Raw genomic sequence first — 12,344 nt, 5'->3', positions numbered from 1 at the left:
TCGAAAAAATAACATTTAAATTTAAATTTCCTTTTCTAAATTCCACACCTGCTCAATTCACAAGCCAGGAAATTACTGATTTATTCCAAGCCTATCAAGTACCTAAGGTTCATTATACACCACGGTACTGTCCACAAGTAAATTTAGTCGAAAGGTTCAATAAATCTATTATTACCCCTATATCCTCATTTGTTGAAAACGACCACAGAACTTGGGACGTAAACATCCACAAGATTCAATTCGCCATAAATACAGCCGTAAATGAGGTAACCAAAAAATACACGCCAGCTTTCTTAGTCTTTGGTCGTGAATTGGTCACATGTGGGTCGGTATACAATAACACTGATCTCACAGATGAAATTATCTTCGCGCCAAGAAACGAACTTGCCGAGAATTTGGGACACCTTCACTCTATTTTCTCAGAAGTTCAGGCCAGGTTGTGGAAAGCACATCAAATAAACTCAACAACATATAATAGACATCATCAACATATAGAATTCAATGTCGGTGATATTGTCTGGAAACATAATTATACCATCGGCAACGCAGGTAAATATCACTCTGCCAAACTCGCTCCTAAATTTATTAAATGCGAGGTTGCCCAAAAAATATCACCACTAGTTTATGAATTAACGGACATGTCTAACAAACCACTGGGACGATGGCACGTTAGAGACCTAAAGCCGATTCCCAAAATTAAAAATTAATATGAAGAGTTCATTCACATTTGGCAATATTTTTTCCCATAAAAATCATTATTACTTTTCTCCTAGCATTATTTTTTTAAAAACTTACCTATGTACATATATACTGTATATAATTTATCCATTCACCTTTTTCTCATTTCATTACTCTTTTCGATTCTTCATTAATAAAATACATTGTTGACCTAGTCTAATCAATATTACTTTACCTTTGATAAATACAAAGGATAATTACCAAGTCATAGTAGTTCCGATGGAACAGTTTGGAAGTGCGTCAACTGATATCTAAGAACTATGTTGAGCCATACTTGGATTCAATTATTTATTGTTATCCATGTCTCATTATTCAACTACGTTTAAGATGTATTCGAATTATTTTTTCTTGCATATATACGTGCATACATACTTTAAGTGTATGAGTTCGAGTATGTAATACTCTTATTTTATTCTAGTTAAGTTCACCTTCACACATCAGCGGGTGGTTACTGTAATAAGCCTTAATACCATTCGAGAACGATTTAACGAGTATGCCATTAAATATCAATGGATACTCCTACACAAGATATTTTGGTTAATTACCGTCAATACTAACCAAAATTATGAATGATAGATGAATGAATGAATGAATGCAGAGTGTTTCCTCGAATCGTTTCTCTTGTAAGATACACATACTGTAAATTATCATTACGCACTCTCTAAATTACAATCATTCACTTAATTACCTTAACTATACTCTTTTTAACACAACGAAAAAATCCCATCAGGACTTAACATCCCTCAGGATTTTTTCTTCCAGGGCAGGCCGGGTATTGTAACGAGGTGTCATACAGCTCGTTTCATCCTAACTCTTTGTACTGTCTGGTTTAGCACATATTCGAAAAAATAACATTTAAATTCAAATTTCTTTTTCTAAATTCCACACCTGTTCAATTTACGTCAAGTAGCCATTCTATTCAGAGCCTCCGAGCTGAACACTTACCCTTCTTATCCTAGATCCTATAAATCTCTTAAAACTCCATAATAAGCTCATAATTTACTACTCCTATACGAAGAAAGTTTTTATAATTGTACTGTGCATTTGCGAAGTTTCATAAGATCATTAGATAATAATACTACTGGACTTCAGTGCCATTGATTTATATAAATAAAGAACTGGGCACGGAAACGTGCCCTTTATTATTATCCTAAATAAATATCACTGTCTGCCCTATTCCCGTCTTCTTCCTTTACATCCAAACAACTTCCCCGGACACCACCCCGTGACAAGTTAAGACCTGATTTGAAATATAGGCTCAATAGTTTTGGAGATAAGGTGTTGAAATTATTAAATGTTCATGTGTTTATTATTATTACAAACTAGCTGTTGCCCGCGACTCCGCCCGCGTAGACTTCGTTTATCGCTACCCCGTGGAAACTGCAATTTTTCGGGATAAAAACTATCCTATGTCCTTCCCCGGGACTCAATCTATCTGTATACCAAATTTCATTTAAATAGGTTTAGTAGATCCAGAGATTACAAACTTTACGTCATAATAGTAGTATAGAAGTATAGACTTACTTTATTGCTTATCTATTCATAATATTTATTGTGAGGGTGCGAAGTACTAGGTGGGGGTGATGAAATCTATCGCAGCGCTTATGGTGGCCAAAAGTAGAAATAGTTCTGGCTCTGTCATCTGTCATACTCATATGAACCTGTCATTAACAGCAATTTGTATAGACTTTAACTACCTATTTTTAGTTATAGATGTTTGTGTTATGATGCGAGCTTTAATTATTTAACACTGTCCCTGTTTTGTTCTTAATTCCTCTACATCTCGGACATGTCCAGCAACAATTTTCCTTATTTTGTGGTTGACATTTTATATTGAGTGATACTTACAAAACCGGTCTTCAAAATGATACTCATTTTGATCTGAAAACGATATTTAATTTATTACTAGCGATATAAGAACAATTATATAATTTTACTTGTATGCAAATAAACCAATAAGATAGCTTTATCTTTTCTTTTTACAGTAAAAGTACAAGTAAACAAACCCTAACATAACGAAAATAAAACACACTTTTTGAATAAATTTTACTTACCTCATTTAATTTTAATGACCAAAAATGAATTCACAGCCTGTCCACCCAAATCACGGTATCACAGTAATTTTGTATTATAAATTAATACGTTATAGGTTTGATTTTTGTCACAATGTGCGATTAAATTTCAAAACGTCAGAGCATCAGAGCCATAAAAGTTGCGGACGCTAGGTGGCGCTGATGTCGTCACAGAGCCATGCGAAAAATCTGGCCCTCAAATGTATGCAGAATCGTTAATTTTGTATGAAGGGTGGGCCAAATTTTGTGCCGCTGAGTATATTTATTTACGTTCTACGACCGTGTTCGCGACGGGCATACATGCATACTTGCTTTCATAGGTACATACGAATAAATAAGTGATCCTGCAAGGATTCGGCGTTTCATTTTCTGGTACGGTTATGTATGATAATCTGATGGCTGCCTCCATTTTAATTTAAATTCATTTCAATTAAGTGCACGAATTTCTCATTTAGGGCAACACACACAGAGAGCGGGCGCGGGTCGTGCGCGGGCTCGCGATGTGCGTATTTGCATGGCGGTATATGGACGCCTTCACACAGAACGCGGGCGCGGGTTGGGCGCGGGACGGGTCGTGCGCGGGCCCGCGCCCGTCGCCCGTCGTCACAAACAGCGCGCGGGCCGAGCGCAGAGTTACCAACTCTCAAAAATATTTATCCTTAAAGCTTAAGTTAAAAACCCTTAAAACTCGATTTTAATGAAAATTTGTACTTTAAAGTTGAATATTTCGCAAACAAATCACTGAATCGAAAAATAGTTTAAGTAAACCCCTAATATTTTTAATTTAAAAGACCCCACACTATAGGGCTGGATGACAAAAAAAAACCCTACTTTACAACTATGGGAGGTACAGTCAGCGTCATATAGTGCGTAGCAGTCAAGATCACCAAATACTTGGAAACATCAAAATAGTCATTAACATTGATCTAATCAAAGCGATCAAATTGCTCAGGACATCCATCGTGTACAAATAAATCGGAGCACGCACATCACCACTGGTAGCGTAGCAGCCATAATGTCCAAAAGTATGGGACCCACTAGAAAACTGAGCTTTATTTATAAGGTTTAAGGTTTAATCTCGAGTTGAGTGCGAAATAACATTAGGTAACACGTAATAAGATTCGACTTTTCGTTTTTGACAATCACCGAAAAGAGTACCAACTTGTCAGTGATCGTTCCGTCTCTTTCATTTGAAGCCTGACGCCTTATTTTCACATTTTTATTTACATTGTCAGAATTTCGGATTAACGGATTTCCTTTTAAATATGGCTTGAATTGGCCAGTATAATTACAATATAAAAGAGTTTTTATTTAATTAAAAAGGTAATGACATGTGCATTTTGCACCAAGAGACTGAAAATAGAACACCGTTCACGTTGTATTAAAGATGACTAGCTAACCAGATAATTGGACCTTATACGGTATGTAATAAAGTCATTTTTTCTGTAGTGTCCCATACTTTTGGATACTTTGGCTGCTACGGTACTAATGTCGGCTTGAATGTTATAAAGTATTTGACGACGGGCGTGCTCCGGTATATTTGTACACGATGGATGTCTCGAACAATTTGACCGCTTTGACTGAGTCCCTGGTAATGACTATTTTGTATGTTTCCAAATATTTGGTGATCTTGACTGCTACGTACTATATGACGCTGACTGTACCAAAAAAAATGTTTTTTTATATTTTTCTTTGTACCATTTTGTCGGGATAGTTTTCATATATATTCGTGCAAAATTACAGCTTTCTAGCATTGATAGTCCCTGAGCAAAGCCGCGGACGGACAGACAGACAGACAGACTTGGCGAAACTATAAGGGTTCCGTTTTTGCCATTTTGGGTACGGAACCCTAAAAACCGTATTCATGCGCAGTAGCTAGTTCATTTTGGTGAGAATAAAATCTAAGTATTTTTTTTTTAATTAATTGGTACTGCAGAAAAATGTGATATTTTTTTCCATTGACTAGTATAAGCTTATTCCTGTCGATAAAAAAAAACAGCCACTTTTAAAAAATTCATCCATCGCCCAGCATTACATAAATTGGATTTAATTAAGTAAGTAAATAAAGTTTGACCTTGGTGCGCAAGCGCGTTTGTCGTTTTCCATATATATCTCGCGGCACTGTATAATTCTGTGTCGAGTTGACAAAAATGTCGTATCTATTATTGGTTCTAGAGCTGTTTTAATTTGTACTCCAAGTCACCAGATAAACCATTTTTGTCGTTAATTTTTTTTGCGGTCTCTAAGATTTAACCAAAAGTCGTCACTTCTAGGGACTAAGTCACTAAACTGGCAACATTGATAGCCGCTGCGGGCCCGTCGCGGGTACGACCCTTTTCTGTGTGAATACAATGAACCGCGCGACTCACGCGGCGGACACGACCCGACCCGCGCACGCTTTCTGTTTGTGTTGCCCTTAAGTCCCAATATCTGAACTCCCAATCAGCTTTGGCTTCGATGGGGACATGTGAATGAGCGGCATCATTCATAATTTTAGTTTAATTGTTTGGTGACACTGAACACTCACATACATCTTACTAATCAAATATTACACGACGAAATTTATCCATTGTCAATTTTTTTTAAGATAATTTATTACTAAGTATATGAAAACACTCGTATCACGTTGTAATAGTTTTTATTTACTATTAATTTTATTTTGAAGAGTTGCTAATGTTTGAGTTACACAGTTGTTTCTGAATAGATTTGAATTAGTAGATGTTGTATTGCATGCTGTGCCTGTGTGTAGCCCGTGGTCTCTATTGCATGCAGGTCTAGGCGAGCGTCGCAACAGTTGTCACGGAGCGCAGAGAGTATCGACCAGTCCTTCAAAAGGTATGACACCTTTTACACATGTATGTACTTGCAAGCTTTGCTTTTATTCATTGTACTTTCATTAATCGACTTCATTTTAGTACAAGCATGAACCGTATTAGCCACTGGTTAGTTCGCTGACAGCAGGTACAGATATTGCTACCTCGGTTCATCTTTATTTATTAGAGAGAAACGTAATTTTTTGCATATTATACTCGTATGTACATAATGATAATAATCAGTGACCGGGGATTTGGTTGCCACTCAGGGTGAATGACCTCAATCATTATGCTAGTATGGATATGCCGCGGGATTGCGGGATAAATGACAGTTTTTTGTCTCAGACTACATATTGATGTTGACTATTGCAATTACGGGTCAATGTTAAATAAATGTTAATTCTGTTGAATACATTCTTCTAAATTTGTTTAGGTTAAGTCTGATTTACAATTAAACATTGTGATTAATATAAAAAAGTTCTTTAGTATAATCAAAAAATACAAAACTGTAATAGATTACATACACTAACTCAAAATCTTAAAAATGTTACCTACAAAAACAGGCAATAATTTCGAATATTACCAAGGCATATTCTTTTTTTTTAACTTTTAGTCTATAAAATTTAAATAACGAACCATTATTTTCTCAATGTTCTCTAGTGTTAATCTATTGTGTTTCACATCTAAAACCCAATTATAAGCTGAAAATGATCTCTCTACTTTGACAGACTTTTGCGGGGCGAATTTGTATATAGAAATTTCATTGCATGCCGATTCGCGAGATATTTGTTTGCTCTGATAACATCTAAATCCGGATTTCGAGCCATGACTGCTTCTATTTTAGTATCCATACGTAAGTTATTAATCCCACTTAAAACTGTCCGGACTTCACCAAAGATTTCTATGGCATCGATGATTGACGTATTTATAGTGACAAACATCATCCTGACGAATAAAATGAAAGTACGACTTTTTTATGTACATTTTCGTGGAACTTTATTTTTTTGTAGAATCATTCATATATTATATCACAACACAACCAACACTGATTATTTAATCTCGTTTATTTTATAAATATAAAACCAATACGGAAAAAGTATTTATTTTTCAACCAGTTTAATTGGTATCGCGGGTAGGTAAACGGCGCGGCGTATCCATATTAGATACTCTTTCTATTTGATATCCAACAGTATGGCATCCAAATCCCCGATCACTGATTAATTGGTTATAATATACTTGTACTATCTGTGGGTTGCATTCTAAGATTTTTTGTCAATAGGTGCTTAATTATTTATATTTATTTGGTAAACCATACTTACAGATATAAACAGGCTTGTTGAAACTTGAAATGATGATTAATACTTTTCCCATTCACCATTTAAATGTCATTTTTCACTATTTCTCAATTGAGCCATAAATAACTGAATCTTTAGTATAGTGCTACACACAGACGTCTAAGTAAAAGTCATGCAAATTAATAAATAATATTGATATTTTACTCTGTGCCCTTAGTGTAAGTTTTCGGCTACAAAATACGTTTCGATCGCGTTCGCGTTAAAATCTCAATTTGTATGGAAACATGTACAGCGCCTCTAGCGGAACGTTTGCGATGTTCGTGTTTCCATACAACTTGAGATTTTACGCGAACGCGATCGAGACGTATTTTGTAACCGAAAACTTACACTAGGGGTACTGAATTGTTTTCCTTTGTTGAATAAGTTATAAAGTCGAGTTTAGAACTTATCAAAATATCAATACAATAGCATAATAAAAATGGCTCGCTCATATCATAACCTGCATAACTGTATAATATTGTACTAGTTTAAGAAGTGTAATTTGTACGTTTGCAGGTCCAAAAGCCGGTCAGTGGACCACGGGTTTGCGGCCGCGTTCGAGCTAGACTCGCTCCGCTCGAAAGTGGAGGGCAGGTTCAATGCTGTGAACAGAGGTTAGTCCACACATATACATCTTTATTATACTGTAAAATAAGACAGATCCATTTATTTTCTCTCATCGACGAAGCTCGCTAAATATTGCGCATTTATTTTTTTAAAATATTGCTGTCATAAAACTGTATCCGGCTATTCATTTATTTAAGATATAATTAATGTTGCTGTTGAGGTAAATAAACTTCTGTCAAATTATAATTTTCAGCATGATCTCATATATTGAGTTTTACGACTGTTGTAATTATAATATTTGACTACATATCTGAGTATTCAACTAGAACGGAGATGGTATCACTCATGGGTTGCTAACCATTTTTAGGGTTCCGTAGCCAAAATGCAAAAACGGAACCCTTATAGTTTCGCCATGTCTGTCTGTTTGTCTGTCCGCCCGCGCTTTGCTCAGGGACTATCAATGTTAGAAAACTGTAATTTTGCACGAGTATATATGTAACCTATGCCGACAAAATGGTACAATAAAAAAATAAATTTTTAGAGCACCTCCCATAAACGTAAAGTGGGGTGTTTTTTTTTTCTCATCCAAATTTGTAGTGTGCGGTTTCGTTGAATAGGTCTTCAAAACGGTTTACTAATGTTTCGGCGAATAACGTTTGGCAACCTGTTTCATTTCGCAACTTTTCATTTCCCAACTGTTTAATATTTCTGAAACTGTACATATTTCAGGATTTTTATAAAACTAACCTAACCTAACCCTTTAGTTTTAAAGAAAGAAAGAAAGAAAGAAAATACATTTATTCACAACACAAGACACAACAATAGTATTAAGTACAAATAGACAACACGTAGGAAAGTATGTGTCATTGCGGTTGTGAATAGGACACTGGCTCAGCATAATGCTGAAGCGTTAATAATAAACACCCCAGCGCTGATTTTCAGCCAGCACCGTTGGTGACCCTCGGACCGCTACAAAGATATACTACACAGTTTTATTACTGTACATAAATAGATAATTTGTAAACAATGAAACATATTATTTATTTTATGGCTTTGAAAGACATTAACATTAGTACATAAACATAATTATTATAACTATTATACACTCACTTGCCAAATATACAACACCGTTAGGTACGGGAGCTAAAAGGAAACATGAAATTAACAACCGAAACAAAAAGAAGTTTTGTGTAATAGTGCTGGAAGGGAGAGGAATTAATGGAATTATAGCTTTTGAAATGCCAACAAATAGCCTTTAAGCTTTCGCCCAAAGGTGTACCTGCTAGTCACTCCGAGTATAGGAGGAGGTATGTCATTCCAGTTCAGTTCTAGACGATGGCCCTGAAATAAAACCTGAAATATTTACAGTTTTAGAGTTTGCGAAATGAAAAGTTGCGAAATGAAACAGGTTGCCAGGTTGCGGAAAGGCAGTACTCGCTTCAAAATCATTAGGGGGTTGCTAAAACGATTTTTCGATTCAGTGATTTGTTTGCAAAATATTCAACTTTAAAGTGCAAATGTTCATTAAAATCGAGAGGATGGTAGTAAGTATATCAAACTTACAAGGAATACGATAACGGTTAAGTTTTCTTGAGAATAATTTGTAGTTTAAGAGTAAGTAGTAAGTAGCCTAAGGTATAAAACATACCTAAACTTGGAATATTCCGTACAAAATACGAAATCCTTAGAAAAATATTACTTAATTTTTTCGTAATAGCTACGGGACCCTATTTCGGGCGTGTGCGACACGCTCTTGGCCGGTTTTTTTGGAGGGTTGCAATCAAGGTAGCCTTCATGTTTTGACACTGTTTAAGAGCAAGTGTGATGAAAAGGTTTTAAATTTGTTCAGTTTCTTCAATGAAAACTGGTACTGGGATTTATTGAAAGATTTATACATAGCAACATTTTTTCATAAGTACTAGTTCTTTTGTAAATATATATATGTAGATTTACATAGGTACATGATACCTTTGGATAGTTTTGTTCATTATTCGGATAGTATAGGTATCCAAAGTACAAGCACAGAATTAATCACTTTGTCTAGTTATCTCGTTATAATATTATCTAGTGAATCTTAGATGAAATAATAAAACAACATTTATAAGGGATTTAATAAACTTTTATTTCAAAACAAAAAAAAATACTGACTGAAGGCGGCGAGAGCTGGGACCCAATAATACCGCCTTCCAGGTGAAATGCATGAGGATTATAATGGCAATAACAGTGATTGACTCCAGGAAGATACAGGATTTCCTCATCCGTATATTTTCTGATAGTACTCCTTTGGAAACCTATAACAAACAAAATACCAACACAACTCCATTTTATTATAATAAACATTAAAATGCGAAACCATGATAAAACAAATCATTCACTGATTCATTCACTCAATAGTTTATCTATAGTGGAAATTATGTGTGTACCCTCTTTAGAATTGGATCGGTGTGGGCATTTTTCAAGTAGGTAAAAAAATATATAGCAAAATATTGAACTGACTACAAAAAACCATGAAAATAATTTTCTACTAGTCTGAAGTCCGTGCCTCATTACGAGCCAGCAGGGTTGGACCTATAGTCGTCTACCTCACCTACGCTCTATAACTATATATTGGGCTCCAATCACTCTTGCTGGCTCGTGCTGAGGCACCGTCTTCAGACTGGTAGAAAATTATTTTCATGGTTTTTTGTAGTCAGTTAAATATTTTGTTATATATTTTTTTTCACGCTTTTTAGTGTAAATAATCTAAGATACAATAGTTAAATGTCAACTGCTGGTCACCTTTTACAAAAGATTGTTTTCCCGATGCAGAGACGTTCATTATTGAGGAGTCCTGGTGCTTCACCGCCCATTCCATTTCACCATAATGCATTACGATGACCATAAATTGCTTAGAAACTATGTTAAAATAATTGAATTTCAACCCGTGAAATACTTGTTATTGAGTACTTGTAGTAACTCCGATGGTCAACTGTGGTCTTCATCATCGGTTCCACTTCGCCAAATGATCATTTCAAAAGCAAATGCACGAGTTACTACTAAATATATCCAAATTACCATAAGTGTCCCTACAATAATTGAAAAGTTTCCTCGATTTCCTTAGGATCCAATCATATCCTGATTTGGTGCTTATGGGACCTAATTGAAAGTATTCCTATACGAACGGATTTTTTTTTTAAATCGGTTTACAAATTATGGAACTCTGAGGTAACAAACATAAAAAAATAATAATGATGATAATAAAATAAAATATAAAAATTAAACGGATTGATAACCTCCTCCTTTTTTTTTGTTGTCGGTTAAATAAAAATAGCCAATGTTCGACTCTACAATGGTGACTTTATCCCTACACGGTACGCAGGGTTGGAGAAAACAGTCTAATAGTCTAGTAGTCTCGTATTATTATTATTTATAAGCCTTTGCCTCGCGTGTACTATTAGATCTGTCAGTGCAACTAAAATTCCAAAATCCTTTGGAAATTCCCAAAAGTTCCGTCTTTAAATTATAATAGGTCGGACTTAGAGGTTGAGATTTGGAGATTTTATATGCGTATATATATTCCGATCCCGTGAGAATATCGGAATAAAGAGTAAAGACAAACTTTCATGTTTGTAACATTATTGATACATCGGGAACGATAATATTATTTGCATTTTGCTAAAATAGTTAAGTAGGTACGGTCAAGGACTCATGAAGAGCTACCATCGAACCTTTTCAAAGGAAAAGTCATTACCAGTTTCATTGTTAATTAATGCGATATCATATCACTATGACGTTTACTGTGAAATGGTTCCATGGTGGCAAATGAATTAAAGTCCTTGACCGTACAATCGTATATCAATATGGTTAGCAGATGACATTTTCAAATGAGCAGTAGTTACTGGTCAAAATGATGGAATTTGGCAGTAGTTAGAGTCACCTCTCGCAACATTTTGAGCGCCACAATCGCTTATCCGTTTCTATTTGCTAACTGCACCAAGTTATTTATTTTCTAATTAGAATTTTTACTTCGAGGTATAATTTGGGATACTTAAGTTAGTCAGATGATTTTTAACAGTTTCCATAAAAAAAACAAGTTTTCGGTTCGTAATAATATGTTTGTTTATGTCCACCTTAAAGGTCGGTCACGCTTCGTCACAGAACCACCTCCCATAAGTATGTACCCAAGAGACGGTAAGCAGTGAGCTGAACTAGGTTTTATTAACGCCTATCGCGTCGCTCGTGGCAATCGTAGTCGGTCGTAAATTATAATTAAGCTCGGTCAGGCTTCTAAATAATGACCTCATTTTATAAATGTAGTATTGCAATTACTGCTCGTTCCCGACGATTCTATTAATATTTGTACGTTTTAAATGTTTACATAATCTGTCACTTTGTTTGAAATGTTTTACGGACGATGTTTAAAAACTATGATAAATTGGCGGTTGCTCAATTAGTTTTTGTTTTGTTTCTGCTTGTTTGTGTCCGAAATATCCGTTTTTGAAGTCCAATTAGTCTACTTACGCAACTTATTTTAAACCTAGATTAGTTAGTGAAACGGAGAGAAATATGATTCCGTATTGCGGTTTCTTTCAGCGTACTACTTATTATCAAATATATGGTCGAGGTAACTCCGAAAAAATGTGTGGTAGTAAAATCAAGCTCATGACACGTACGTATACGTTATACAATACATATAACCCGTGGTCGACACCTGAGGCATAGTTAGAAATACGACGATCGATATGGGTGACCCGTTTGTGCACAGCACGTTAACGCTCCCCCCGCGGCACTGTTTACGATTTATATTTACTATAGCTTTACCTGCGACTACTTTCGTTAAT

General features: G+C 35.3%; 1 protein-coding gene across 20 annotated transcripts in view; it reads left to right on the top strand.

The window, feature by feature from the left end:
- The window catches only part of mtd (TLD domain-containing protein mustard), a 181,079-nt gene that overhangs the window by 109,775 nt on the left and 58,960 nt on the right, over positions 1-12,344 (top strand). For 16 of the 20 annotated variants that reach the window (XM_074089886.1, XM_074089936.1, XM_074089870.1 and 13 more), the window contains 2 exons: positions 5,583-5,645; positions 7,474-7,571. In XM_074089886.1, coding sequence (XP_073945987.1) covers positions 5,583-5,645; positions 7,474-7,571 — 161 coding nt within the window. The remainder of the gene's footprint in view (positions 1-5,582; positions 5,646-7,473; positions 7,572-12,344) is intronic. The other 4 variants (XM_074089945.1, XM_074089919.1, XM_074089832.1 and 1 more) reach the window with 1 other exon arrangement.

This window comes from Choristoneura fumiferana, chromosome Z (assembly GCF_025370935.1).
Source record: "Choristoneura fumiferana chromosome Z, NRCan_CFum_1, whole genome shotgun sequence".
Lineage (NCBI taxonomy): Eukaryota > Metazoa > Arthropoda > Insecta > Lepidoptera > Tortricidae > Choristoneura > Choristoneura fumiferana.
The sequence above is the reverse complement of the archived record's forward strand: the minus strand, read 5'-3'. Positions and strand labels throughout refer to the sequence as shown.